The sequence below is a fragment of the Zosterops lateralis genome, assembly GCF_965231275.1.
Source record: "Zosterops lateralis genome assembly, chromosome: 5".
In the NCBI taxonomy this organism is placed as follows: domain Eukaryota; kingdom Metazoa; phylum Chordata; class Aves; order Passeriformes; family Zosteropidae; genus Zosterops; species Zosterops lateralis.
The window spans coordinates 5,765,677-5,792,555 of NC_139766.1; the positions used below are offsets into that span (position 1 = coordinate 5,765,677).

The following is a 26,879-nucleotide window of genomic DNA, read 5'->3' on the forward strand; positions in this document are numbered from 1 at the left end:
TCTGCAGAGCAGGAAGGTCACCTAATCTCCCCTCTGTAAACAGCTCAATAAAATACTGATTATCTGATGTCCAGGTGCAGCCTTTCTCACGGTCCTGGTCTCAGGGATGGTTTGGGCATGTTCAGCACTGAACAGGCACAGGAGGTGGCCAGGACAGGTATGAATTCCATAAACAAGTGTAGTGCTGAGATCAGAAGTAGTGGTACTCACAAAAAGGAAAAATTTTCTAGATAAACAACAACCTGTCTGTTGGTATTTCCTGCCTCAGCTTCCTCATTGCCCTTGAACATGTCTCAGCTTGTTTTACTGATGTAAATCATGGACTTCCCTTCGCAGTCAATTTTCTTTTTCCTGGCTGGTTGAACAGCCTTCTATCTTTTGAAGAATATTTGCTCTTTTACCAGTGCTTTAGGCAGTGGAATAGCTCAACAGCCTCCATTTTTCAAAATATTTTGTTTGTGTCTTTGCTCTCCTAAGGATGTGGGGATGTTGTGGGCCTTGCAGAAGTTTGAAGACTCTGGTTGGCCCCTTCATCCCAGTGTGCTGCTGTTTGATTAGGGTTTGCCTGTTAGTACACTGTCATCCTTGAGGTGTCCTGTGCCTCAGGATTTCTGCAGGTAGCTGGAGGCAAAAGAGATGAATCAGCATCCTAAAATCTAAGGTGAATAGGAGAAATAACCTCTTCTGTTGGAAGGAAATCATAAACCCGTGGCTCTGTGCAAATAACCTTCCTGCATGCATAACAAAAAAAGGCAGACAATAAATCAGTTCCAGACCAGCCCAAACTAGGGACATCTCAAAAATTGTGTGTGTATCTATATCTATACATATCTGTATTACCTGAAAAATCCGTAAACATTTACAGTAGGGGTACCTGTGTTACTGTCTGTCTGTGGATTTGTGGTTTTAATTTGTTTGTTTTTTTAATGTGGAGCATACCAGCTTGCCTTCCCTTTCCCACATTTCTTTCTGTAGACTCTTGTTTCTACCCTTCAGAATAAAGCTGCCATATGTGACTTTTAATATGTTGCCTAGATTAATTTTAAAGAGGCTTAAAAGACATAGTTCTCAGTGCAAAGTAGTTTTCTTAAGAGCTTGCTTGATGTTGGCTTTGATCCTGTTTGTTACAGTGATCCTGTTGTAGGGATAATCATAGAGAGAAAAAAAACCTGGTACCCTTATCATTTAAGATCATGTAGGTTGGTCTTAGTTAATTTGTAATGGGAATGAAGCTCTGGCAGCTTATAGTAACAGTAAGATTTCAAAACTACAAGCAGAAGTGTTAGAAAAACATAACGACATAAAATCCTATTTTAAGGAAAATATTTCACTTGTGCGTGGTTATTTCCTTGGAGTTAGTAGATGGTCCAGCCCATCTGTAAACAATAATATTGACTGTTCTGGCACCAGCCTTGGCTCAGATGTGTCTGCACGTGAGCGCGCTTGATTCTTGTTTCAGACGATAAAGAGCCTCAGGAAGGGGGTAGAATGTCACGCTTGCTGTTAAAACAGCTCCTGGAAGCTTTAGTACTTCAGCTTGTTTTGATCTCTGTTTACACGATTTTTTTCCTGTCCTTTCTCTTTCTGTTCTCTCCACCGCTATAAATCAGCGGCTCCCCGCGCCTATCAACCTGCCGTGGCACCTGGCGTACGGTGCCCTCCTTTCCAGTAAAGAGTCTAGACAGCAAATTCCCTGGAAGCGTGTGCCATTCCGGATCGTTATGCCTTTTTCGCTTTTTTGTGGAGGCTTTTTAGAAACTGCATTACCTCACCCGTCGGCCTGGAGATTGCGCAGCCCGCGCCGCTGATAGGGCTGCCGAGCCCCGCGCAGAGCCAATGGAGAACTTGGGCTGCAAACTCTTAATGAGCAAAAGAGCAGCGGCTCCGCGCTTAATGTGGGGGCCTTTTTTTAAGTGTTACTTCTGAAAGACTAGCCACTTAACAATTATGTGCCATATTGCTGACCGGTGAAGCTGAACAAATAGCTATTTACATTGACAGATCAGAGGAATGTGTAAGTGCATCGTGGTAACCTACATTTTCTGTGCCAAGAGATTTGCAGCTGACTGCCTGGGTGACTCACTCCTTGGATTAGGAGATGAGGTAATGCTTTTGAGATACAGGGTGATGTCATTCCTTTACCTGAGCTGCATGCCGATGCTAGTTGCTAGTACTTTCAAGGAAAGTCCCTTTTCTGCTTCTGATGTACTAGAGAATGAGCTGCATAATTCAGATAGTTGTTGTTATTAATGTCCTTCCAAAGCCTCTGGCTGAGCTGCTCTTTTGAAAACAGATGTCACCACAAGTGACCACAAATGCCTTTTGTTACACGTGTGTGGGCACCTGCAAGTGGCACATTTGCATACCTGCTCAATTCTTCAAATAAAGCTATTTTGTTAAAAGAAGACCTTTGTGGTAATCAAGTGCTGTCTCTTGTCAGCACTGTGTCATGTAATCCACTTACACATAGAGTCATATTAAAGGAAGGTGATTTTTTTCCCCCCTGTTCTGTGTCTGTAGTGAAATAGCTCATTTGTGATGGTTAGTAACCCAAATGTTTCACTTGCACTTAGGAGCAGTTTAACCTTATCCACTCCTGCTCTGGCATTGTCCTTCACTGCAACAGCTCTTCCTGCTGCCTGTGCTCCCTTTCCTGATGTGTTCATGGACAGCAGCTGTGTCTTTTCTCAGCTTTTCCCTCCCAGTGTCACCCAGGACATGCTGCTCCTGTGGATGCCCTCCAGGCTGGGAGCACGGACTGGTGATCAGCAGAGCTGACCAACAGTGTCATCTGTCCTCTGCAGCTCATGGGGACCGAGGTTTTAGCAGTTGAGCAGGCAGAGAGCCACTGTCAGGGAATTTTCGAAGCCATAACTTGATTTGATCCATATATTGGGAGTGTCCATATATTGGGAGTGTGTTGCTGAATCAGCTTCATGCATCTTGGAAATTTGGGTGTGGTTCCTAGAAATGGCCAATGTCTGTGTGTTATTTCCTGGTGGAAATTTACTACTCAGGCCCTGGACCAAAATCTTTGGGACAGGTATCTTTGGGCACTTAAGATGACATGTGTCACGTTGTCCCCAGAGCTTGCAGTTGCCCCAGAGTCTTCCTTGCTGAGCAGCAATTCCTCAGCAGTTCACACCACTGTCTCCCTTCTTCCCAAACCATGGAATGGTCTCCAGCCCTTGGAGCAGAGTTATCTCATACTGGCATGGGCCTTCAGACTGGTTGCATGTGTATGGATCATGTGCAGATCCATTCAGAGGATTTGTTAATGCAAAGTAACAGCTGCACAGGCTAAAAGTTGTCATCAGAATTATTATGGGCTTCTGAAAGAATATATTACAGAAACATTTTGTGGTATTACTCCTCTGTGTTGAATGTTTTAACAAGGTGTTTCCACCATGGTTACAGCTGCAATTTTGGCACTAGCATTTTGATTTTAAAAATATGTTTTCCAAATCTTCCCAGTCTTTTGTTTCTCAAGACCACAAGGTTGCTCTTGAATATGAATGTTTATATAAAAACCTTATTTGTTTGCTTTATTTGTCCACTGATGAGGTGATCTCTACAAATGACAGCCCCCACCCACCACCAGAATATTTGCTTTTTTGTTGGTTTATTTCTGTGTGCGTATAGGGCTGTGTGTGTTTACTTTTCCATCTCACTAGTAGGCAGTAATGGAGCATTTGTGTATTGCATGCAATGTCTTTTCCAGGATGTTTGGCCTTTATTGCCATAAGGTAAATATCTGAGAGGGAAAGAACACACCTAGTTTTGCTTTGTAAAGAGATTCACAGCTAATCTCAGGGGTTTATTTTTATCATCTCTCCAATTACACATTGTGCTCCTGAGAGGAGTTTTTATTTCAATTGTCTGTCATCATGAGGCTTTTCAAAGCTGGAAAGCATCAGTGTTGGATCCTTTAGGGATCTTAAATACTGGCAGTGTAGGGTAACTCACCTCAATTTTCTCTTTAAATGAGTTGTGTTGAACAGTGTGTGAGGAGATATTAGTCATGACATGCACACCTCTACAACATCTGTCTTTCCCTCCCTTTTCAGGTGAATCTCAACTTTGCTTAATGCTGTTTGCTCGACTCTGACCCAGTTAGAGGAACAAAAAGTTCCATGTTATGTGGAATTTGAATCATGCAGAAGATGTGTTTTCAGATCCTCACAGTGACTCCAGAAATAATAAGAAACCTTCTGCAACTTTTGTACCACTTTGTAATACACATCTGCGCCTTGGAGTCTGAGCAGAAATATTTTTTTCCAAGTGGCTAATACACGTGTACCAGAAGCAGTCTTTAATTCCTAATGTGTCAAGTATCTGAATTTAATGTAATTATGTTGTAGGGTACTGCCCAAATTGACAGAGGTTCTGAAAAAACACTCAAACCTCCCATGTTAATCCATATCCTCAGAAGCTAAGATTATGTGGATTACAGTTTCTCACTGTTTTTGATGGGCACCGCCAGTGTGGCTCCACAGCATTAGTTATGGTCCATCATGCTGATAATGAGTTTCTTAATAAGTCCCTTAGTACTCGCTGACAATGACTCATACTTCCCAACTAGGATCTCCTTGAAAATCTCTGCATAATGGATGAAATATTGTATCCTGGTGAAGATTTTTTTTTTCTTACTTGTGTGTTTAGGGAAAAGCCAGGCAATTTTTGAAGGAGCAGTGTGCTTAAAGATAAGAAATTCTGAGGAGAAGTCAGATTTAACTGTCTGGAGAGGCGAAGGTGAAATGTGAGCTCTGATCTCAGTGATAATTGCTCTCTCTGCTTTACAGAAAGTTGGATATTCTGGAATAGACATTAATAGTCTAGTAGTACAGCCTCAGCTGTACTTTTAAAATTACTCTATCTTGAAACTATCACAAATAATCTGCAAAACTTTGCACTTTAACCAGTGCCTGTCTCTTGGAGAATGCTTCAACCCACATCATATTTTCTTCAGTTTTGGATGAAACCTGTCAACTCCTCGAGCTTTCAAATGTTTTGAAGAAGTGTCACACACTGAACTGTTTTTAAACTAAGAATAGTGAAATGTGGATCTGATTTGAATGCCTGAAAGTTTTCTGTCTTCAGTATAACTTTGAAAAATAGGACTCTGAGATACAAAACCATGAGGACACTGGAGCATAATGCACTGGACTTATCTGTATTCGCAACATTTCTGTTGCCATTTGTGGTCTGCATGTTTTGATAAAATTATGGCTAAATCATAGCTAACCTTGAATTATTTTAGGTGTTTGGAAACAAGATGATTATCCCTTCCTTGGATGGGGACCTCTTCCAGTGGGATCGGGATCGAGAGAGCATGGAAGCTGTTCCTTTCACTGTTGAATCTCTTCTTGAGTCATCCTACAAATTCGGCGAGGACGTTGTCTTAGTTGGGGGAAAGTCTTTGACCACCTACGGGCTGAGCTCATATTCAGGGAAGGTAAGAGCCTGAAAACGTGTTTTGAGTCTGTGTGTTTCCAGCTCTGCCTTGCAAACAGGTAACTCCTGAGGTTTAAACTGTGGTGCAGCTCCAGGGTTTAACTGCACAAAAGGGCAGAACCTGAGCTTGGTGGGCTGCAGTAGGTGACATGGCACTGCAGTCTCCTCTTGCCTGGGAGCTCCTGCTGGAGCTGTGCTGGCTTTAACCCTTGTCTCACCATTTGCTAACCCACTGTTCACTTTTTACTCCATCAGTTTTGTGCTGGGTTGGCTATAGCAGGAGATCAGGGAGTGCCAGAGCCAGCACAAGGGAAGGGACGGGGGGTTTGTCACCAGAGCACAGTGAGAGGATAAGAGGGATGACCCCTTTCTGTGGGAGGAGTTCAGCTTTATCATCTGGCTCTGGTTGGAGTAGACTTTGTAGTTCAGCTCATTGTGTATCAATTAATGCTTTAGGTGACACCTTTTTTACAACTGATTTCAGATTTTTCAAAACTAATGAGAACAGAAAAAAATCAACATATGCAAAAGTTAAGAACTTTCAGTTGTCAGTGTGTTTACTATCAGAAGAAGTTCTCCTTATAGTTTCAAGTAATATTTAAAAGCTAAGCTGAATATCAGATGTCATCAAAGTGGTTGTGGATACTTTGTGTAGTGAAGAACAGACATTTGGTGATTCAGAAACATTGCATTTTAAAACAAGTTTAAAAATAGATTCAATTAAAAAATGTTAAAGTTCCCAGTGTTTGTTTTCAACAAAATCAAGGTGGTGGGGTATTTTTTATTTTCACCATACATTTTAATGTGGAACACTTCTATGGTGTGGTGTGGAATCATCACTAGTGATAAAGAGCACAGACCCCAAAACAGAGTTCATTAATTCCTTTTGATTTCCTCACTGGTAGCTGAGCGCTCTGTACACCAACAAGCTCTTCCTCCTCCAGTGCTCAGAAGAGGAAATTTTCATTTCAGTTTTGATTCCTGCTTATGGTCAAAGCTGCCTCTTTGAGAGAGAAATGGTATCTGGCTCTTCCCTCCTAAGAGTTTGGGCAGTTTTATCTCTCTGGTATTGCCCATATAATGCAAATTCTGTTTGAGATTGGGACTGTTGGAAATTGAGTAATTGTGAGAGTTTCATTAATGTTCTCTTTTCCTTTTAATAGCTGACAAGGCAAAGGGGGAAGGCCTTGTGGTATTTTATATAAATCAATAGTAGTTCATTTGAAGCTGAGAGAGTTATGCTAAGACAAATATGACATGAAAGCAGAATTGTGCTGTGGGTCTTGCAGGAATGTTCTTTTGATGTCCATAGAAATAGTGGGAAAAGAGAGAGCTCAGATTTCTTTGTGTTAGAAGTACATGCAATATACAGTCAAATGGTAGTCAAAATACCACAGACTGTAAACTTTCTAGAATCCTTTGAAAGTTTTCATTCTGAAAAGCCGTTATCTCTTAAACCACGCTTTTCAACATCCTTCCACTCGAATATCTAAAGTCATGGAGTTCCAAGTTGCCTGCCGGCCAAGAGCAGGCTGTAAGGATTGTTAGCTTTGAATGGTGCAGTTGATGATACTTGTTTTGAAGTTGCACATGTGAGGCTGCCTTGTCCCTCAGGTGAAGTACATCTGCTCAGCCGTGGGCTGCCGCCGCTGGGACGACGAGGACACGGAGCAGGAGGAGACGCTGCTGCTGCACCGCACCCAGAAAACTGTCCGAGCTGTGGGGCCACGCAGTGGCAATGAAAAGTGAGTCTGAGAACTGCTCAGGAAGAGCCCCATAGAGATGGTGAGGCAGAAAAGGTGGCAATCAGATCACAGTTGCTTCTCTCGTCCTTGCTCACCTCGGGAAAGTTTGTCGCTGTTGTACTGTGCAAGGCAAATGTCACTTAATGTTTGTTTTGACTGTTGCTTTTGTGCAAGAGGAGACAGTTTAAAAGTCTTATAATCTACTCACTTCAGACTTTACCTACTAATGGTAACTATCACTGGCTGGGGAGGGGGTTGTACATGATGTCTTAAGCTTTCATTCTAAGTTGGTATTTTAGAGCATTCTTAAATTTATGGTGTTCATTCCATACTTTCTGAGCTGTAGAAACTGGTTCAGTCTGTGATTTTTCTAACACTGTCACGTTGAAGTTTTAATACATCAAGATTTCTGTAAAATTACAGCATGTATTTTCTGGGCGAAAAAAAACCAAAAAACAAACTCACTTCATAAACCACTGACTTAAAAAGCTGGATTCTTTACATAGATACAAGTAACTACCCAGCAACATAGTGGAGAAACAGTCATTCCCTGTTCCCCTGCTCCCTCTTCTGTTTGCAGCAGGATGTGACAGGTTGTGAATTTGTAGCCTGTCAGAGAGAACCTAATGAGAGCTCAGTAGATGAACAGATCAGATATTTCAGAGGATAAATCTTGGTTTCTGTGTTTCTTGGAGGCAGATATTAGCCAGGAGAGGTATGTCAAAACCATAGTAGTTAATCTTGTGTCCCAGAATCCTCCTGTCTTTGTGGGAAACAGAGGTGCTTTCCTGGTGACAGGAAATGGGTAGGAAACATCTGGGGTTTTAATCCAGAGAAAGTAACATCTTTAATAAATCGACTGAGTGTACAAAATATACCAAACATTTACCATAAGGGTGTAAATTCTTTAAAGAGCCAGTTTGGGCTCCTGGTGGTTTCCAGACTGATTGTTTACCATGGCTTTGGGTGCTCAAACATACTGTTCAATAAATATTTACCCCTTCGTGTTGTCCAAGACACAAACATGCCATGCTTTTCCCATCTGTATCTTGGTTGGTTTACAAGAATTGAAGAGTTCTTTGCTATGCAAGAAAACTGTGCTATTTACACATTTCATTATACATTTGTCTTTTTTTGGTATTAATTTATGGGACATGAGCAGTCCTGGTTTCATGAAGTACCTGCCAAGGGATCTCTGTTAGGTTGGATGTGGGGTTACACAAAAAAAAGCATTGTCTCTTTCTCAGTTTGAAAAATCTTATGTTTCCAATTAAATCCACTTGATTAGTGAAGAGAAAAATATTAGACTGCTGCTTCCTAAGAGCTTTATACTTACTGCTTTCATCAGCTACAGAATGTTTTCTTACTAAGCAGACCCAGCTGTAGTACTTGGTGATTTTAATTTCCCCCTTCATACACCAAACCTTTAATGCCCTTGGTCATACTTTACCAGCTTTTTTCTCAGTTCACCCATCATGTTGGACAACATTTCTCAGCTTGTTTGATTTCTGTTCTGGATTAGCACTCCCCTCCTGGTACAGTTTTATTCATTTGACAGTCTGAGAGTTTATTGTGAAAATATGGGCCAAATATAGGTAATTCAGTTTAGAAATCTTCTGCACAGAGGACTAGGGACTTCCTTGGAAAATAAAAGCTGTTTCTATAAAGGTTTTCTCTTTTTCTTTGAGGTGGAACTTCAGTGTTGGTCACTTTGAGCTCCGCTATGTCCCAGATATTGAAACTAGAGCAGGATACATTGAGAGCAATTTTAAATCAAATATGAACAAAGAAGAAACAAAAATAATTTCAGATGTGGAGGAGCAGGAAGCTATGATGAAAGACACAGTGATAAAGGTCTCTGTGGCTGACTGGAAGGTGATGGCTTTTAACAGACGAGGAGGACATCTGGAATGGGAATACCAGGTAGGGGAAAGACAGAATATTAAATATCACAAAAGTAGATGTTTTGAACATGTCTTTCATCTTTGGTTTCAGGCACTGTCTTTGTAAAGGAGCGCACATCTGCTTGTAATTTTTTAACTGAAGTTCTGACTTGGAGCTGCTGCAACTGTTACAAAAATTTAAACAAGAAATTTAAGCACTTTGTTTTTTGTTATTCTTATTTAATAGCTCATTAATACAGCATTAATTTTCCTATTACCTCTCTCCCCTACAGTTTTGCACTCCAATTGCTTCTGCATGGCTGCTTAAGGATGGCAAAGTAATTCCAATCAGTCTGTTTGATGACACAAGTTACACAACAAATAATGAAGTACTGGAAGATGAAGAAGATCTTGTGGAAGCTGCCAGAGGGGCCACAGAATCCAGTGTCTATTTGGGTGAGACACCAGCTGCAACATTTTCTGTAGTAAACATTATTCATTTCTCTGTTGAGGTTGTAGTAAAGCAAATATTTCTGTACTGGTAGATTTCAAACCCATAAATCTTTTCCATTTTGATTCTGAAATGTTCATTGCTTTGTCATTTCAGTACATTGGAGATGACTAAAAGCCTTGAAACTTTAGGAGACAGGTTGACAGCTAACAAAGCAGCCTTTTTGCTCATTAATCTGTACACTGATTGCAGTAACTTACTGTGAAGAAAATTCAGATAAGATTTTACATAGCTTAGTTTTCATCCAGCTGTCAGGATTCAGTGGATGGGGTTTGTGACAATTTGAAATAGAGTGGCTCAAGGTCCTCCTCCTCAGCTGTCTGCCTCTGGGGAGTAAATATGCTTTAGTTTTCTAAGACTTGGTTTGCCTTAGCCTTTTTCTCTAAGTCTTTACACCTTGTAGCTTTCCAATTAATGGTTAGAATAACAGGTAAAAAATAGCACTAGGAAGAAACCAGCTTGTTCCAGCCTGCCTGGTAATGGCTGTTTTGTGCAGCATTAGCAAGGGTAGGAAGTTTGAATGAAGTCTTCTGCAAATCCCCAACTCCTTTATAGCTCTTAACAACTGCTGGCATTTTCCTGTAGTACCAGCTTTCCAGCAGTAAAAATGAGATGTTCTGAACTCTTGCTTTCTTAGAACAGAGGGAAGATGCTACTTGAATTCAGCCAGCCTAGCAGTCAAAGTCAGTATCTCAGGTTCTCAGAATATGAAGGAATATTTTCAAAAATGTTTTTAACCATGTATTTTGACTAGACAGTTTTATTCCAGGGATGAAGAGAACCAAATCTAAAGACTAATACATGTCCTTCTTTATTACTTAGGTATGTACAGGGGCCAGTTGTATCTTCAATCATCAGTCAGAATTTCTGAGAAATTCCCAACCAACCCAAAGGCTCTGGAATCCAGGAATGATAATGCAATTATTCCTCTTCCCAAAATCAAGTGGAAACCTTTAATCCGTAAGTAGCAATTGAGAGTTTCATTTATTACTTTAGCTCAGAAAAGACAGGACATCTTTCTGATTTCCAGTATATTTCAAACTAGTCTGATGTTTCCAACTGTAAACTACTTCAGGAATATCTCTGTACTTTATTAAGTGTTTATTTTTTTTTTTCTAATTAAATGTTTCATGTCTGTTTTCTTTTACTAGGGATTTGACAGGGTTTTTGTTAGTAATGAAATGTTGAGTGTTCCTAATCAAATTTTTCAACAAAAAGAGGAAGAAGTTTTTTGCAGTGATGTGAATATGAGTGAATTGACTTGTCAAGGGGGAGAATTATTAAGTAACTGTTGCCTTAAAGTAACTTCCTTGATGTTTCCTTCTATGAAATTTACTTCTCATGGTATGTTTGAAAAAGCATTTTGTAAGATTATGCAGTTGGAGTTCTCTTTAAATTAATGTGAGAACAGAATTTTTCAAACAATTGACATTTTATATACTCTGTGAAGAATTAGCAGTCTGTACTTGAAGTAAAGCTCAGAAAATTTTGTCTTTTCTGTGCTTAGAATCTCCTTCCAGGACTCCAGTGTTGGTGGGCTCTGATGAGTTTGATAAGTGTCTCAGCAATGACAAGTATTCTCATGAGGAATACAGCAATGGAGCACTGTCAGTTCTGCAGTACCCATATGGTAGGTGAAGTTCTAGACTTTGAAGTGTTTCAAATACCCAGGTTTTATTATCTGTGAATTTCAATAAATGACCACTTATTTGATCTTAAGTATGTGTATTTTTTTAATATTTAATGAACTAGGAAATTACTGCCCAAACTAGGATTTCCAGATTGTGATGTAGGTACAATTAGCGCCATATAAAGCACAACAAAATGCCAGGGATTGCTAGTGGAGAGCTGTTGTGTGTGCTGCAGTTGCCACTGAGAGTTGTTTGGAGTGAAAAAATCTTGGGAATTACTTTTTTCAGAATTTACTAACAGTGCTGGAGACTCAGGATGGTTGTCACAAGTTTTCCATATGGAAGCTATTCTGGTTTAAAGCTAGGGAGGCGAAGTTGCTGTCCACAGCCTTAATTAACTAAATTTGCTGATGTGCCATTTCAAATCACAGATAATGGCAATAAAAACACCCCATGTCTGTTGAGGAGACCTATTAACAAGAAGCAAAAGTTGTTTTGAGGTACCTGCAAGTAAATCCATGTTCTTTTGGTGTGTTTTATACACAGATAATGGTTATTACTTACCCTACTACAAGAGGGAGAGAAATAAACGTAGCAACCAGATCACGGTTAGGTTTTTTGATGACACCAATTACAAGAGCATTCGCAAGAAGGATCCTGTCCTCCTGCTTCACTGGTGGAAGGAAATTGTTGGCACCATTGTGTTCTGTATCGTGGCCACCACCTTTATTGTGCGCAAACTCTTTCATCCCCACCCTTACAGCAGAGTAAGTCTTGTCTTCTGAATCCCAAATACAGAAGGAATTATTTTAGCTGTTTCTTTCAGTTTGGATTCTGCAGTGAGTAATATTAATAAGTTAATAACTAATGAGATAACAAAATCAAAAGCCTAAATTTATTGTTTAATCTGTGTGTGAAGGCTGCCAGCTGCCACATACAATTTGCTTAACTGCTTCAGCAAGCAGATTAGACTGCTTCTGACGTGTCTGGAGATATTTATTCAATGCCATATCTAGGGTACAAACCAGTCTCAGGCACTCAAGGAGTTGATTTTGTTTGTTTGTTTGTTTTGTTCTTGTTTTGGAAATCCTTGTTAGCTGCGGAAGGAGTCTGAAACACAGTGTCAGACTGATTGTAAGTATGAGCCCACTTGTGGAGACATTAAAGACAACAGCTGGAGTGATGCCAAGAACTCTGGATATGTGTCAAGGTGAGGTCTGTTCAACACAACATAAACAGGGTGTTTAATCACTGTGGCTGCTAATACTGTCTGGAGATAGAAAGAGTAGGTGTTCACCTGTTCTTACCTAGGAACTTCCAGTCCTCTGACATTTCAGGATAATCAGCAACTGGCACAAAGGACTCTGTCACCCCATTACTCATGGGACATTGCAGTTATGGTTAGTCTCAGAAATTCCAGAGAGTCAACAGGTTACCTGTGATCAGAGGTACTGCTCTCATACTTCTTGCTGATACACAGAATGGGAGTTTGATCCTTGTAGGTCTTAATCAGTGTTTACTCCATCTGTTCCTGTGTTTATGGTGTAAGGCAGGGAAAGGCAGTTGCAGATGGAAATAGATGACATTTTATATACTCTGCAGAATAAACAGTCTGTACTTGAAATAAAACCTTTATTAGTTTTACAAAGGAGTTGGTTAAGACGAAAAGCTTAATAGGGGCGTGCCATTATGCTCCAGAGCAAATGTGACCATTTCCTGTACATTTGTAACTCAATGAAACTAAAACCTGGAGTGTTTAAAATGAGGAAGAATAAGAAAAGTAGTGATATCTAAAAATTAACTAAAGATGTTTTGGATGCGATGTTTAGAAGGACTAGTTGCAGAAACAGTTTGGGGTAGGGTTAAAGGTAAATCATGATTTAGAAAATACTCAGCTATGGAAATGTGGGCTATATACACAGGATCCAGTAGGCATGCAAGCTGGTGATGTGAAAAACCTCTTCAATTTGTCCGGTGCATGCAGAATGGATCCTGCTGGTCTGTGATAAACTCTGCATAAATACATATTTAGCAATTGTCCATTTCATAGATAGATAGGGAATTGCTCACAGTGGGTGAGCAGAGAAAAATAAGAAATTCTGCAAGTCCTTCAGCATGTTTTGCCTGTACAGAACTACTTCAGTCAAGTTCATAAGTGACTTTATTTTTCTATCTACACTAATGCATTTTTCTCCTCTATCCTCCCTCCCTTCTTCTATCCCTTCCTCGCACCCCTCTGTCCCCAGATATCTGACAGATTTTGAACCAATTCAGTGTCTGGGTCGTGGAGGTTTTGGAGTGGTTTTTGAAGCCAGAAATAAAGTAGATGACTGCAACTATGCCATCAAGAGGATCCGATTGCCCAACAGGTAATGAAAGGGTTTGTTGGGACACAGAAAACGAATGAATGGTGGGATCCCATCCTACACAGAACCATCTGCTCCTGAACTGATTTCCCAGATATTTCATTAGGATGAATGACATACTTTTTAATGGGGGGCTGACTTAGTTTTGGCACGGAGAATTTGGCATATGCAATCCCAGCAGAGGTGACCTGCTTGGCTAAAACACTTGTGTAGCAGATCCCTTTGTGGGGATGCTGCTCCATGGGGATTTCCTTGATGAATGGAGCCTTTGCTGACAGGACCAGTTATTGCAGTGCTGTTAATATGCTTCTCTCCTTCCTCTCTTTGCCTTTCCAATTCCACCTCCTCTTCCTTTTTTCTTTCCCTCACCTACGTTTGTGACTCCACTCGCCCATTTGTTTCATTTTTTGGTCCCACAACCCCTACCTTTTCTCTCAGTCATAGGTGGTCAAGCCATGCTGCTGAATTACCCTACCCAGAGCTTGCAGCACTTCCTTTTAGTGGGAGATGGGAGACACTGCTTCTGGAAATCTCAAGTTAGAACAGCAAGAGGGAGGGGGTAAAGCTATGAAATCTAGAATTACTATTTTTTGAATGTGGTAAATAAGTGTGACTATTTAGGACTAAAGGTTTTGTTCTGAGATTTAAGGTAGCCTAAATTCTTATTTTCCAAGCATATTCAAAGCAATTCAGTAAAACCATCAGATTTTATTTGGTCCAGTTACAGTCTTGTGAATAGAGATAAATTCCTTCAGTAAGACAGGAGGCTGCCTGCTTTCCTGTCCACAGAACAGCAATAGTCCTTATGCAACCTCTTTACCTATTGCAAATTAAAAAAAAATATTAAGGTATTGTTGTCTGTCTTTTGTGTCAGTGTCTTCTACATCCCTGTAGGGCATTGCTGTTTAAAATCATGTTTTCTGTCCTTGAGAACAGTTGAGAGGAAGATAAACTTTTTTTTCTTGTTTTTGCTGTCTGTAATTATGTGAAAATAGAAGACTAAATATTGAGCTACTAGGAGCACATTCTGTTCCTCCACACTTATAAGCTAAAGGAGTTACTCTGGGGAATTTAAGACATATTTTTGTTTTGATGTGAAAAGCAATGCTACTGGCCTGGTGCATACTGGGGCAGCTTTGATCGAATTCCTTTGCTCAAGTTTTTGTGCTGTGCTGTTGCTTTTTGTGACCATGTCTGTTTTTCTCCTCACCCCAACCCACAGGGAGCTGGCTCGTGAAAAGGTGATGAGGGAAGTCAAGGCTTTGGCTAAGCTCGAGCATCCGGGGATTGTTCGGTATTTCAATGCCTGGCTGGAAGCTCCCCCTGAGAGATGGCAGGAAAAGATGGATGAGCAGTGGTTAAAAGATGAAAGGTAACTCATGGGGCTCTTTTTAACAATTGAATGTGAGATTGCTTGTCAAGAGAACTTGAAAACTAGTAGAGGATTCAGGAAGATGGAGAGACTATCCAGGGGAGAGATGGTTGTTATAACTTAGCCTGCCAAATTTTCCATTGAACAGGTAAAAATATATCACCCTTCTGCATAAACCTCTTGATTTATGGGTCCTCTCTTGTGTTAAGGTACTTCTTTCAGCTTAGGAAACATCACATAGTTTTTAACTGAGCTTGTGTAGCTGAATCTTGTGGCAATCGGATCATTGCTGCTGTGATTCAATTTCAAACTTTGGTATCTCTGCCTTCTTTGTTCCTTTCCACTGCTTTCTTCCTCTTCATTGTCTTGAGTTAGATGGACCTGATACTGTACTCAATGAATTTATTTCAGCAGAAATACGTGAGGGCTAATCAGACTGACAGTTTGTGAAGCTTGGTAGAAGTAGGTTAAAAATGGAAAATAAGATAAAGGAGTTAGAGAATGTGAAGAGAGAGGAAAAACTGGGTGTATGTTGGCATTTATAGAATGAGGCCTAATACAAGACTGCTGGGTGGTTTCATAATAACATCTTAACATGCATCACAATTTTTAGAATGCAGCGACCTTTATATTTCAGGCATCAAATTAACATTTCACAGCTGTAATTCTTCCAAGGCACTTTAAATAGTCCTTGCAGTGCGTGTTGCAAAGGGCTGGATTTTTTCAAACTGAAGATGAGCCTGATTGCACATTAGGAATCCAGGCAGTAGAGCTTGTTAAATATTCCTTTATCAACACTTTTGTCTTAATGAGAAAACGTTATCCTTGCTAAAACACAGATGCTAAATCCTGGTTATTAGTGGTTCTCACACTTGGGTAGTCATTCTGTGTTGCAGTATGACACAGGTGTCAGGGGTAGCAGTTGCTAAAATCTGGACCTTTGGAAGTGCATTTCTAGTGGAATGATTGGAATCTACTACAATTTCTCTAGTATTGATCTCTCAACTTTGTCTTCCAGCACTGATTGGCCACTCAGTTCTCCCAGCCCCATGGATGTCCCATCATTTAAGATCACAACTGAGCCATTTTCAACAAAGGAACACATTGAAATTACTGCAACTTCATCGGAGAGGGTGAAGTCTGTGGGGATACCTTGTGGTCAGTCAGATTCATCTGGAAGCCAGTTTTCCCCTCTGGAATTTTCTGACACAGACAACAGGGGCTTGCAGCACTCAGAAGATCCACTATTAAACCTTCAGGACAGTGTCCTCACAGGCTGTGATATAGAAGACAGTACTATCAACAGTAATGAGCTGGGACACTCCTTGGAAATATGTTCTTCAGCTGTTCCTGTTGTACACCTGAAGGAAGGGACCTCCTCCTCTATTGTGTTTGAGGATTCTGGCTGTGGAAATGCCTCCAGTAAGGAAGATAAAGTTGATGTTTCACATAATGAGGCTCCTTCTGAGGATAAAGGGAAAAGTACAAAGGAATCTGATAACAAGAAATCTGCTTCAGGAAGTCCCCTCTCTGTTTCTCCTCCAAGGCCAACGAGTTTAAGCCTGGACCTTTCTAAAAACACTGCAGAAAAAGTCAAACCCACCTCTCCAAAAGTGTATCTGTATATCCAGATGCAGCTCTGCCGGAAGGAGAACCTTAAAGACTGGATGAGCAGAAGATGCTCCATAGAGGAGAGGGAAAGGACAGAGTGTCTACAGATCTTCCTGCAGATTGCTGAAGCTGTTGACTTTCTGCATAGCAAAGGATTAATGCACAGGGATCTCAAGGTTTGTATCTGTAGGTTGCTCTGTGTGGGAGGAATGTGGCACTGCAGACAAAGCCTGCCAAAATAGCTGACTCCTGTCAGTGACCTCAGCATGGGTGTTAAAAAAGCTGAATCAATGTCTGTACAAGAATCTGGAGGTGCAGTGCTCCAGGAAATAAACATTCATCACTTGTTACTGCAATTAAAGTCTTTCTTACAGCAAGACTTCTTGTACCTGGCACAGATCAGTGGCATTTGTCCTATGGTATTTTTAATTCATGTTCTTTGTACAGGGTCATTCAGTGCTGAGCTGTGTGACAAAGCTATTTTGGATCCTGTTCTACTATTTCAAGTGAATCAGATAATTGGCAGTGTGGAGCTTGTAGTTGGACTTGATTTTAAAAGTCTTTTCCAACCTAAATAATTCCGTGATTCTAATTCTGCTATTTTCATTTTTTCTATAGCAATAACAGCCTAAAAGGAGCAGTATGCTCTCTCTTGGTTAGAGAAAGTAAAAATTAAGTATTATTCCTCTGGGATTGAAATGTAAACTGTCCTGGAGCAGAATTGTGAGCCAGTGCCAGCAATTGCAGTGAAGATTTCTGAAGCATTCACAGTATTTTTAATATTTCATAGCATCCAAACAGTGAGGGCTGGGGAAGGTGATTTGCACCTCTGTTGTTAAGTGTAACTGAAGTCAGGAGTAACTTGTACCTTTTGTTCCATTTTGTTCATAATCCTCCTATGCTTGTTCCTAATTTTGCTCTGTCTTAAAGTACTGGAAGTGTCAGTATGTGTTACCAAATAAACAGGTTTAATTGAGGAGCCCAGCTGAAGTTAGTTTTATTAGGCCAGGCTCTGAGAAATGGATCCTTTTTGCCATATGTGGGCAGTTCTGTTTCTCTTTGCTTGCTTGAGGAGGCATTAATTAATATTCTACCTCAGTGGAGTAATTACTGAAATGATTGTGGCTTCTCAGATGGTAATTTGGTATCAGCAGAAGCAAAAGCTAAAAACTGCCATCTCAGATGTGGCAGTAAAAGGAGGTTCAAATGCAATAATCCTCAAAGGATATGTCAGAGTTAGAAAAACTCCTGAGCCCTTCCAAGTATTTTCTTTTCCCAACAGCATTAGGCAATTACCCTGAACCAGTTATCTGACAAATCTTTAGTGCTTGAGAAACTGACCATAAAAGTAATTAAATCCCTGTACTAATATGTTGCTAGACATGTTAATTAATAACCTTAACAATACTGTCAGTTGTAGCCCTCTGCAGTCTTCCCTGAGCTCACTGCTCAGTAAACATTACCTGGATCTTCACTTAAAACTATGTTACTCTTAATCAGCAGGTGGGGAGTGTTTTGTTGGAACATCTTAAAAGTTCAGTGCTGGCAGCAGTTTGAACACAAGATTTAATTTTGTTTACTTGGTATAACCAACTTGGAAATGATCTCCCTGGATGAACAACTTCCTCCTTCAAGGAAACTTTCTATGCTTGTACAGATGTTATTCTTGGATCCCAAAGTTTATTTGTCTGTTACATGTTAATTTGGTCAAAACAACAGCCAGTTTATTTAATTATTTTCTATACTTTTCAGAAGCTCCTAGGAAGAGATCTCATCTAATTTTGTAATTTGTCCAAGGGATTGGTCATGCAGCCCTGAGTTGGTGCCAGCACTAACAAGTGAATAACCTGCAAAGTTGCTTTGGCTTGGCTACAGGCAGAGCTCAGTGACTGCAGAGGCCAGTTCTTGCTCCCATTGGCACCAACAAAAGCTGGTAGATCTGTGTGAAAACAAATTTCTATGTGAGCATATTAAAAGATCCAAGAAGTAATCTAAATATTTAAATTAACAGTGCACATTAAAAATGCATTAATTAGGCTGCTGCTAATCACAGATACTATAATGACAAGATGGCAGGAATTTATGTAGGCAAGAGAAGAGGTCAGAGTTCAAATTCTTTTGAAGAAAATGGAATGCAGAAACAAAAGTCTGTCTGTCAAGTGAATTTACTGTTATTTATAGGATAAGCTGTCGGTCATGCTTCGCAGCTCAAAAGAAATTATCAGTTTCACAGAACTGCAAGAACAGTCTTGGATACATTTTGCAGCATTAATTGAATTAAACAGAGTATTTCAGATGTGTGAGAAGCTTATTCCTGCCTGTGAAAAAAAGAGAATTCTTACTATGACTGAAGAATATGGAGAGAAATTTCTTTGTGCAGGTGGCAAGATAACTAAACTAGAGGGTGGTTATATTTGATTGTCCTCTCCTGATGATTTAAATCAAAACTGTGTGCTTCTGCCTTAGGCTTTTTCTTCTCCCTAGTGTGATCTTGATGGTTTATTTTTGCTGGTATTTTGCAATAGCAGAGACTCCATTCCCCTTATTTGTAGAAACCATGTGCCAGCCTGTTCAGAGACAGTCTCTATCTAGCCAGAGAAGCATTGAAATAAACTTTCTGTTATGAGGAGTTTTTCCCCAGGAAACAAGACAAATCTTGACTTGTGTGTTAATTGGAGGAAAATGGAGATCAAGGCAATGGGATACAAACTCCTGATGGAGATGTTTGCTCCTTGAGCATTAAAATTCTGATACCAAGACTTTTGACCATGTGGGTGTGCACTGAGGGGTGGGTGCTCTGTAAATGCATCAGGCAGAGCCTGGGGACGCTGTGGGTTTACAGGGCAGTGCCTTTTGTGCCCTGAATGCACTGTGACTCCAAAGGGCTGATGTTCATTACAGGAAAATACAGTGAGAGACCTGGCTGAGAAGGCAGTTTCAGAGGCAGGATGGGGGCAGTTTCTCTAGTGCTTCCCTCAGAGCTGGCCATTGCCTGAAAGCAAAAACCGAAAGCCTTTTCTGTCTTGTTTCTTGTGCACACAATGGATTTGTCTTTAACTGAGGAAGTCAGATGGACTTTGAAATAGGTCAGTTTTGTGGTCCTTTATCTTATGGAAAAATATTGCCTCCTATCTGTCTGCCTGCTCGTGTTGCAGGGCTTATGTCAGCAAAGCACAGACCACATTCTCCTCAAGGGAGCTCTGAAAGGAGCTTGCCCAGCACCACCTGCCTCTTCACAGCTTGGCCCTGTACAGCATCCTGCTGTTTCCTTCCCTTTGCAGGATCAGTCTGTTCTTCCCCCAAAACTCTGTGTCTGTATTTGTAACCCAGCTGGAGTGGTTTATTTCAGGGGAATAATCATTCTTTCGGTGGGTGCTATCAGCCAGGAAGCAAATTTCTTGGAAATCTGTCTGGGATGTGCACCACTGGCAAAGGGACATCTCAGTTCCAGTCCCTTTTATCAGTAGGCTAAGCCAAGGATGGTGGTGTGTGGCAAACAAGCTAAAGGAGAGTCAAGCCAGATCATCACTGTTGTTGCCTTCATAAAATTCAAAGTTCTTAAGCTTCTATCAAAAATAAACTTCTAATTCTCTTACACAAACAGCTGTTCCCACGTTAAACTGCACAGGTACACTGAAAAGCAGACCTTGTTCCTGTTGTAGCTATAATTTAACACTAAGATGATGTGCTATGTGCTGATTAGTAATACAGCAAACAATTTTAGCACATAGGGATTGAAATACAAAAGTCCAGGAGATGGAACTGCAGCATGTGGTGTGAAGGCTTCATGTGATGGGGGGCTGGATAACTTACCTGGGCTGTTCCCAGCAGTGTGGACTCTGTGTGTGTTCCTCAGCAGACGAGTGTGCTGCTGGTAAACCTCTGCTGAACGACAAGAAATGAGCAGTCTGAGTTTCAGGACCAGACAGTGGTTAATGCAGGAGTAATTGCTTTTTCTTGAATAATTAAAATTCTTAACTGCTATCCTTCAGCAGTTCAGGGAGTGTTTTTAACCCTGAGAGCTTCTGAGTTAGAACCAAGTGTTGTAACCACTGTTTGTTACTTACTTTTTCTTTTCACCTTTGTTTTCTCAGCCTTCCAATATATTTTTCACAATGGATGACATAGTAAAGGTTGGGGATTTTGGACTGGTGACTGCTATGGACCAAGATGAGGAGGAGGAATCAGTTCTGACCCCAATGCCAGCTTATGCCAGGCACACAGGACAAGTAGGGACCAAACTCTACATGAGCCCGGAACAGGTTTGTGCTCTCTTCTCCAAAGCTGTATTTGGCAGTGCCTGGAAGTGCCCTGAATTCTTGGGAGCTCTAAGATCAGGCACTCCTAGTAAACCATTGCAATCAAGTAACTTAAATTCTTTCTCATCAAAATAGAGTTTTGAGCTGAATTGAATTCCAAAATGAATATTTAAATATAAATGTTTGTTATAGCAAACATAGTGGCTAATTATTCAGACTGGATGAATTTATTTTTCTTGGTTTTAATGTAGTATAGGAAGATAACTGTAAAAGATTCCACCTAATTGTGGAATGAGGTTTAAGTAAGGTGAAACATTCTGCTTTGCAGCACAGAGGAGCTGAGGATCAGGACCTTGCTCCCTGCTGCTCATTGCTGAAGTTTGCCAATGTTGCTGTGCTGCAGCTTTCAGCTCTGCACAGGACTGGTGACTTCCACAGGTGGACTTGCCAGGGTGTTGTTTACTTTGTAGATAATCCAGTGAGTAGCTTGATTGCCCTGACCCTGATTTTGCCTTCTCAGATCTGTGGCAACACCTACTCGCACAAGGTGGATATCTTTTCTCTGGGACTGATTCTCTTTGAGCTGCTCTACCCCTTCAGCACACAGATGGAGAGGGTCAAGGTATGTGTGGTGTTGGGTTATCTTCAGTTTGGGCATTTGTTTAAAACAGCTATTTGCTTGATGAAACACTGGCAAGAGTTTGTTTTCTGTGCTGTTTTCTTTGGAGAAAAGCCTTGCAGCTAAGAGCACGACTTCTTTATCAGCCTTGTACAGACCCCCTGAATCACTGAAAATAAACTGCAGTCTTCCTAATGTGTGCAGTTGAATTTAAGCTTTAATTTCTTTACAAAGCTCCTCTGTTGTCAAGCCAAGTAAGAGAAACTATTGAACTACAATATCCAAGAACTCAAGCAACAAATATAGCTTGTGACTTTAAGCCTACCAGCTTGGTTTTCATTCAAGAATTGGAACCATGCTGTGCATTTTGATTATTTCTTCCTTCATTTGCATCTGCAGTGCTTTTTCACCCAGAGCACTTGGTGAAAAATGGCTGTTCCTTTTCCTGTAGTGAGTCTTAGCTGTGAGTCTTGCTCAGCTTCAAGCACAATCTTCCTATAACTGATGACATTCGTTGTACCCCATGTGAATTTGGGATGTTTGATGGTGCACTGCAGCTCTTGCTTGCTGTTAAAATGTGAGATCCGTCTTGCTCAGGAACAAGTTCATGGAGAACAGGGGCTACAGGCAGAAATGTCTCTCCTCTGTGACAACCAGTGACCTGTGCAGGAAAGAGAGTCATTAAAACTTGTATTTATCATTTAAATGTGCTTGGGGGTGTTATATTTTCAGGTGAAGATGGAGTGGGTTTAGCAGGGAGGTAAGAAACAACTTGAACAGCAGCCTGACCAAGTGGTCAAAATCTGACCAAATCTGTTGCATTCTCTTGATTAAAGTGCTCTGGCTTTTCATGGCAAAAGGAGGGAGGAATTGGTGTTTAATTTGAATCCCTGGCAATGAAACCAGTTTCAATTTCTCTAAATCAGTTTTACTGAAATAAAATATCCAGGAAAGATCCATCCTGCATTCTCAGATCTCTTGCAGCAGTGATTACCAGCTTTGCCCTTCCAGTTTCTCTCCTAAGAATAAAAGCAAAGCAAGTAATCAGAATGAAATCTAAATTCCATCTAATTTGATTTTTTTAATTCAAGAGAGTGTTAAAAGAGTGCCCTGACTTTCCAAGATTTTTACTGCCATTTCACTCTTCTTGCTAAAAAGAAACCACTGCCCTTTGATTGCCAGGTTCTGGAGTTTGGCTACTTCAGTAGTTACTTCTGAGTTGTTACACTGAGGTTTTATTGTCATCAGCCAAGCATTAGCACTGCTTGCTGAAGCAAAGCATGCTCTGCCTGACCAAGTAACCCAGCAAATTCTAGGAATTTGTGACAACTGGCTGGAAAAATCTCCAGAAGTGGAGCGTGAGAGCTGCTGCTGTCTCAAGCTGCGAGCAGTTAGTCAGTAGCAGTGCAGTTTATTTCCAAATGACATGCTGGAAAACAGATCACTAAATGCAGACTGAACTGACAGAAAAAAAGGAAAGTTTTCTGAAGCATTTTAATGTCACCAAATTCAGTTCTCTTGAACAGGAGCTTGACTGTTGCCCATCCCTTTTAACTGGTCACTTTATATTTTGAGGGGAGTAATAGTGAAATGAATTTTGATTTAACTTTAGAACTCTTGTATTTTATGCTCAAACTTTAGTAAAAGGAGATCCTTCGAAAAAAAATTGAAGTGCAAAATACTGTGCTTCTGGCTGAGCATGGGAAAAACACTGTCACTAGATGGAGCCAGTGGCCTGTGTATGAAAGAAGCACAGAAACAGCCAACACAGCTGCTTTCCAAACTGCTGATAAATCTTCTCATTCCTCCTTAAATGTTAAAGACTGTTACTTACATTGGTAATGCAGACACAGTCACTTCATGTGTCTCAATACTGGTGCAGGCCACCTTGGGAGTTACGAGTGGTGCACAGATTGGTTGATTTTGTTCAGCTGAAGTGAGAAAGTACAAGTTTATGTATCTGACTGATTTAAAACTGCAGAGATCACAATTCTTGTGGTAAAACTCCTCCTGTTGCAGACTCTATACCTAGGGAAGCAGCAACTCACCTGTTCAACTGTTGTGATTTTTAATCACTAAAGCAACTCTTTAAAGCAAAGGGTTTTCTGTCCAGCAGGCTGATTTCTTTGCATAATTTGCATAATTTTGAAGGATAGGGTACTATTACTAAAGAATATTATTTTGGAAAAGTTATATGTTGTTCTTCATATTTTTGCAGACCTTAAGTGATGTTAGAAATTTGAATTTTCCACCACTGTTCACTCAGAAATATGCACAAGAGGTAGGTCCATCTGATGCTATTGATTGTAGCCTTTTCATTAATAATTGTAGCTTTTTTCCTTTGCTTTCCAACTGCTTTGCTGGTAAAAATGGAGAAACCAGGTTGCTTTCATGTTATTAAGACGTATTTCTTTATCCCAGTACTTCTCTACCTTTCAAAGCTGTAACATTGCAACAATGGGCAGGATGACACTTCTGTCACAGTGTTACTCCAGGAATACATTTTTATCTGGCTTCCCTTTGTCACTTACAGTCATTCATTTCACATACATCCTGTCATGATTTCCTGCAACAAATCCATATTCCCAAAGAGAAAGTGCAGAGTTTCAGACAGGTAAAGGGAAGGGTCTGGGTGGCACCGTGGCTGCAGGGGATCCCCTCCAGAGCTGGACTTCCCAAGAGGGAAATCACAGGAGAAAATTGTGCTGTGCTCTCATTAGTCAGGTCTGTAAAGTGTTGTGGTTTTAGGAAAAGAGGAGGTGATGTACAAAACCTCCCCAGTAAAAAGCTGAGGTTCTCTCAGGGGTTCCGGGTAGCTTCAGACCAGAGACCAAATGAGGCCAGCCTTTCATGCTTTACAGCTGAAGGCTGCCTGGAAGAAGGGGCTGTACTGTGATCAGCTGGAACAGGACACTAATTCTGATTAAATTTGAAACAAATATTCAAAATTAAATTCAAAATTAAAAAAATATTAATTTGCCACAAGAAAAATTCAGCGTGGCTAAATATGTGATGGCTTAACATGAATCTAAAAATTACATATAAATTATGTACCAAACATTTAATTTTGATTGCATATAATGTGAAGTTTTTTATAACTCTATTAAACCTTGAGTCTGATTTGGTTCGCAAAATCGTTTTTAGTCTTTGACAGTAAAGACACTTTAAAAGATGCACAGTGACACATTTTAAAATATTTAGTGCACTTCTAACTACTGAGCCAAAGCACTAACACCCAAATAACTCAGAAAGCAGCTGGGGGTATTTTCCACTTGTTTACACAGCCACAGCTGAAGCCAGGACATGAAATGAGGAAGAGTTCATGGGTTGGTTCATGTAATATGTCTTGTGTTTTCTTTCAGTACAACATGGTGAAGGACATGCTCTCTCCAAGTCCCACTGAACGACCAGAGGCTGCAGCAATCATAGAAAATCCTGTCTTTGAAGACTTGGAGCTCCCCCCCAAACCCGTGCTCAGGCAGAGATCACGGACAATGAGTCTATCAGGAAATAAACATTCCAGACAACCAAGCAAATAACTATCCTCAGGATCACTTCTTCCACTCGGCAGGTTTCACAGGGATTGTTCAGCAGAAGGATCCTATGATGCAGAATGTTTATCTTGGGAATAGTTTACTTCAGCCTTTTTTTTTTTCTTTTTTTTTTTTTTTTTTTTTTTTTTTTTTTTTTTTTTTTTTTTTTTTTGCCATGTTTAATGTATAAGACGTGTTGGACAGATTTTTGTTTACTTTGACAGCCAACGAAGCCCCGTAACCAAACCTTTCCTTCTTCCAAACATTCCATCTTCCTTACCTTTGCTCTCCTAAGCAGATGGGTCCAGCTGCTGTGCTTGCCAATGTTGTGCTCCATTATCCTTTTTTGGTGGGGGGAGGTTCCTTGGGTTTTTTTGAAGCTTGTAAATGTCAGCTTGCTGGGTGAGTGAGAGATCTGTAACATGTAAATAGAATTAAAATACTGTATTTTTATAGAGCAAATTACAGTCTCTAAGCCTAGTGAGTGTCTATCTGGATCACTTGCTCTTTGGTGAAATGAAGATGATTTTGAAATTAACTTTGACTCCATTTTTGTCCCTGGTGGGTAAACTGGGAATCTGCACTATTTTTAAAGCAAAAAAGTACCACAGTTGTACATATTGTCACTGTCCATAGCCTGTCACTAGAGGAAATCATTTCATATTTCTGCACTACAGTAGATCTTAGGGAATGCATCTTGTATGGATGAAGCTGTAGAGAGGGAAAAAGAGCTTTTTGCCATTAAATGGGGGGTTTTGTAGGCAATGGTTGGAAGAGCCATAGTCAAAATTATGTACAAAAATGTTGTGATTCTGAAAATTTAAACTTAATTAAGTCATACGTGTCGTATGTAATCTTGTAGATTTGTACTTTTTAAAAAAATCAACTGGTAGGCATTTGTGTAATCTGCTAATTTAACTGCCTAATGCCATGCTTTTATTTCTCACTGTAAATATGTTAATTTTTATTTATAAAATACAGGATCAATCCATTTGGGTTGGTGGTGTACAGGATGCACTTGCTGTAATTGTTGAGTGCATTGATTACTGTGACTTCTTTCAAGTCTAAATGATGTAATAAACTTTTTTTTATTTATAAGACAAAATAGTAGTTGCTTCTGTTGGAAGCCTTGCATCCGTGTGTGCTGCAGATGGCAGCCCTGTGCAGCGGGAACAGGATGGGCTCTGCATTCCTGAAACTTCCTTTGCTTCCCTGTCTCACACTGGCCACAGCGTGTGTGATGACGCAGAACTGAATGTGCTGCTTGGAAGTGGGATAGGATCTGGAGAAAGAAGGGAGTTGAGCTCTAAACTGGGGGGATTATGGATTATGGAGGCAATCTCTCAGCAGAGGGGACAAGGGATGATTCTTATGCTGTTAGAACTGTTCTTGTACAATTGTAGTTTCCTGTTTTACAGACTGAGATTTGTTAAAGTCTCTGAGATCAGTTTCCTAAAAAGCCACTGGATTCAAATCCTTCTGGAGATTACTGCACTGTGGTGTGACACTGACCAGCAACTAAACCAGCTGACACCCTGCAGCTTTATGATAAGGCAGAAGTAGATTACAATGATTGTCTTCCATGTCCTCCTGGATAACTCTCCTCCATACTGGCTTGTCCAGGTGAAAACAGATTGCTGCAGTGAATATCTGACCAGGAACAGGATTTGTTTTTAGCTAGGTTAAAGCAGGAGAGTTAAGTGTGTCCTCTCCCCTTGGATGTCCCTGTTTGCATCAGCTACAGCTGCCCAGTGAAATGGCCACATGTGGAGCTTCTTTGCCTTCCCTGCCAGCTCAGTGATTACAGGTGGAGCACAGGAAATGAGGAATCAGGTATTTTTTACTTGCTGTATATTTGGATGTGTGTAGCTGCCTATTCCAATGGCCCTGCAGCA

General features: G+C 40.4%; 1 protein-coding gene across 1 annotated transcript in view; it reads left to right on the forward strand.

Annotated features, from left to right (window-relative positions):
* The window catches only part of EIF2AK3 (eukaryotic translation initiation factor 2 alpha kinase 3), a 42,387-nt gene extending 16,310 nt beyond the window's left edge, over window positions 1-26,077 (forward strand). The window contains exons 3-17 of the mRNA XM_083861031.1: window positions 5,261-5,455; window positions 7,069-7,199; window positions 8,888-9,122; window positions 9,376-9,538; window positions 10,416-10,553; window positions 11,101-11,223; window positions 11,771-11,991; window positions 12,322-12,434; window positions 13,471-13,593; window positions 14,813-14,962; window positions 15,981-16,749; window positions 20,668-20,835; window positions 21,353-21,454; window positions 23,670-23,732; window positions 24,814-26,077. Coding sequence (XP_083717157.1) covers window positions 5,276-5,455; window positions 7,069-7,199; window positions 8,888-9,122; window positions 9,376-9,538; window positions 10,416-10,553; window positions 11,101-11,223; window positions 11,771-11,991; window positions 12,322-12,434; window positions 13,471-13,593; window positions 14,813-14,962; window positions 15,981-16,749; window positions 20,668-20,835; window positions 21,353-21,454; window positions 23,670-23,732; window positions 24,814-24,990 — 2,856 coding nt within the window. The 5' untranslated portion in view covers window positions 5,261-5,275 and the 3' untranslated portion in view covers window positions 24,991-26,077. The remainder of the gene's footprint in view (window positions 1-5,260; window positions 5,456-7,068; window positions 7,200-8,887; window positions 9,123-9,375; window positions 9,539-10,415; window positions 10,554-11,100; window positions 11,224-11,770; window positions 11,992-12,321; window positions 12,435-13,470; window positions 13,594-14,812; window positions 14,963-15,980; window positions 16,750-20,667; window positions 20,836-21,352; window positions 21,455-23,669; window positions 23,733-24,813) is intronic.
* Window positions 26,078-26,879: the final 802 nt, after the last annotated feature.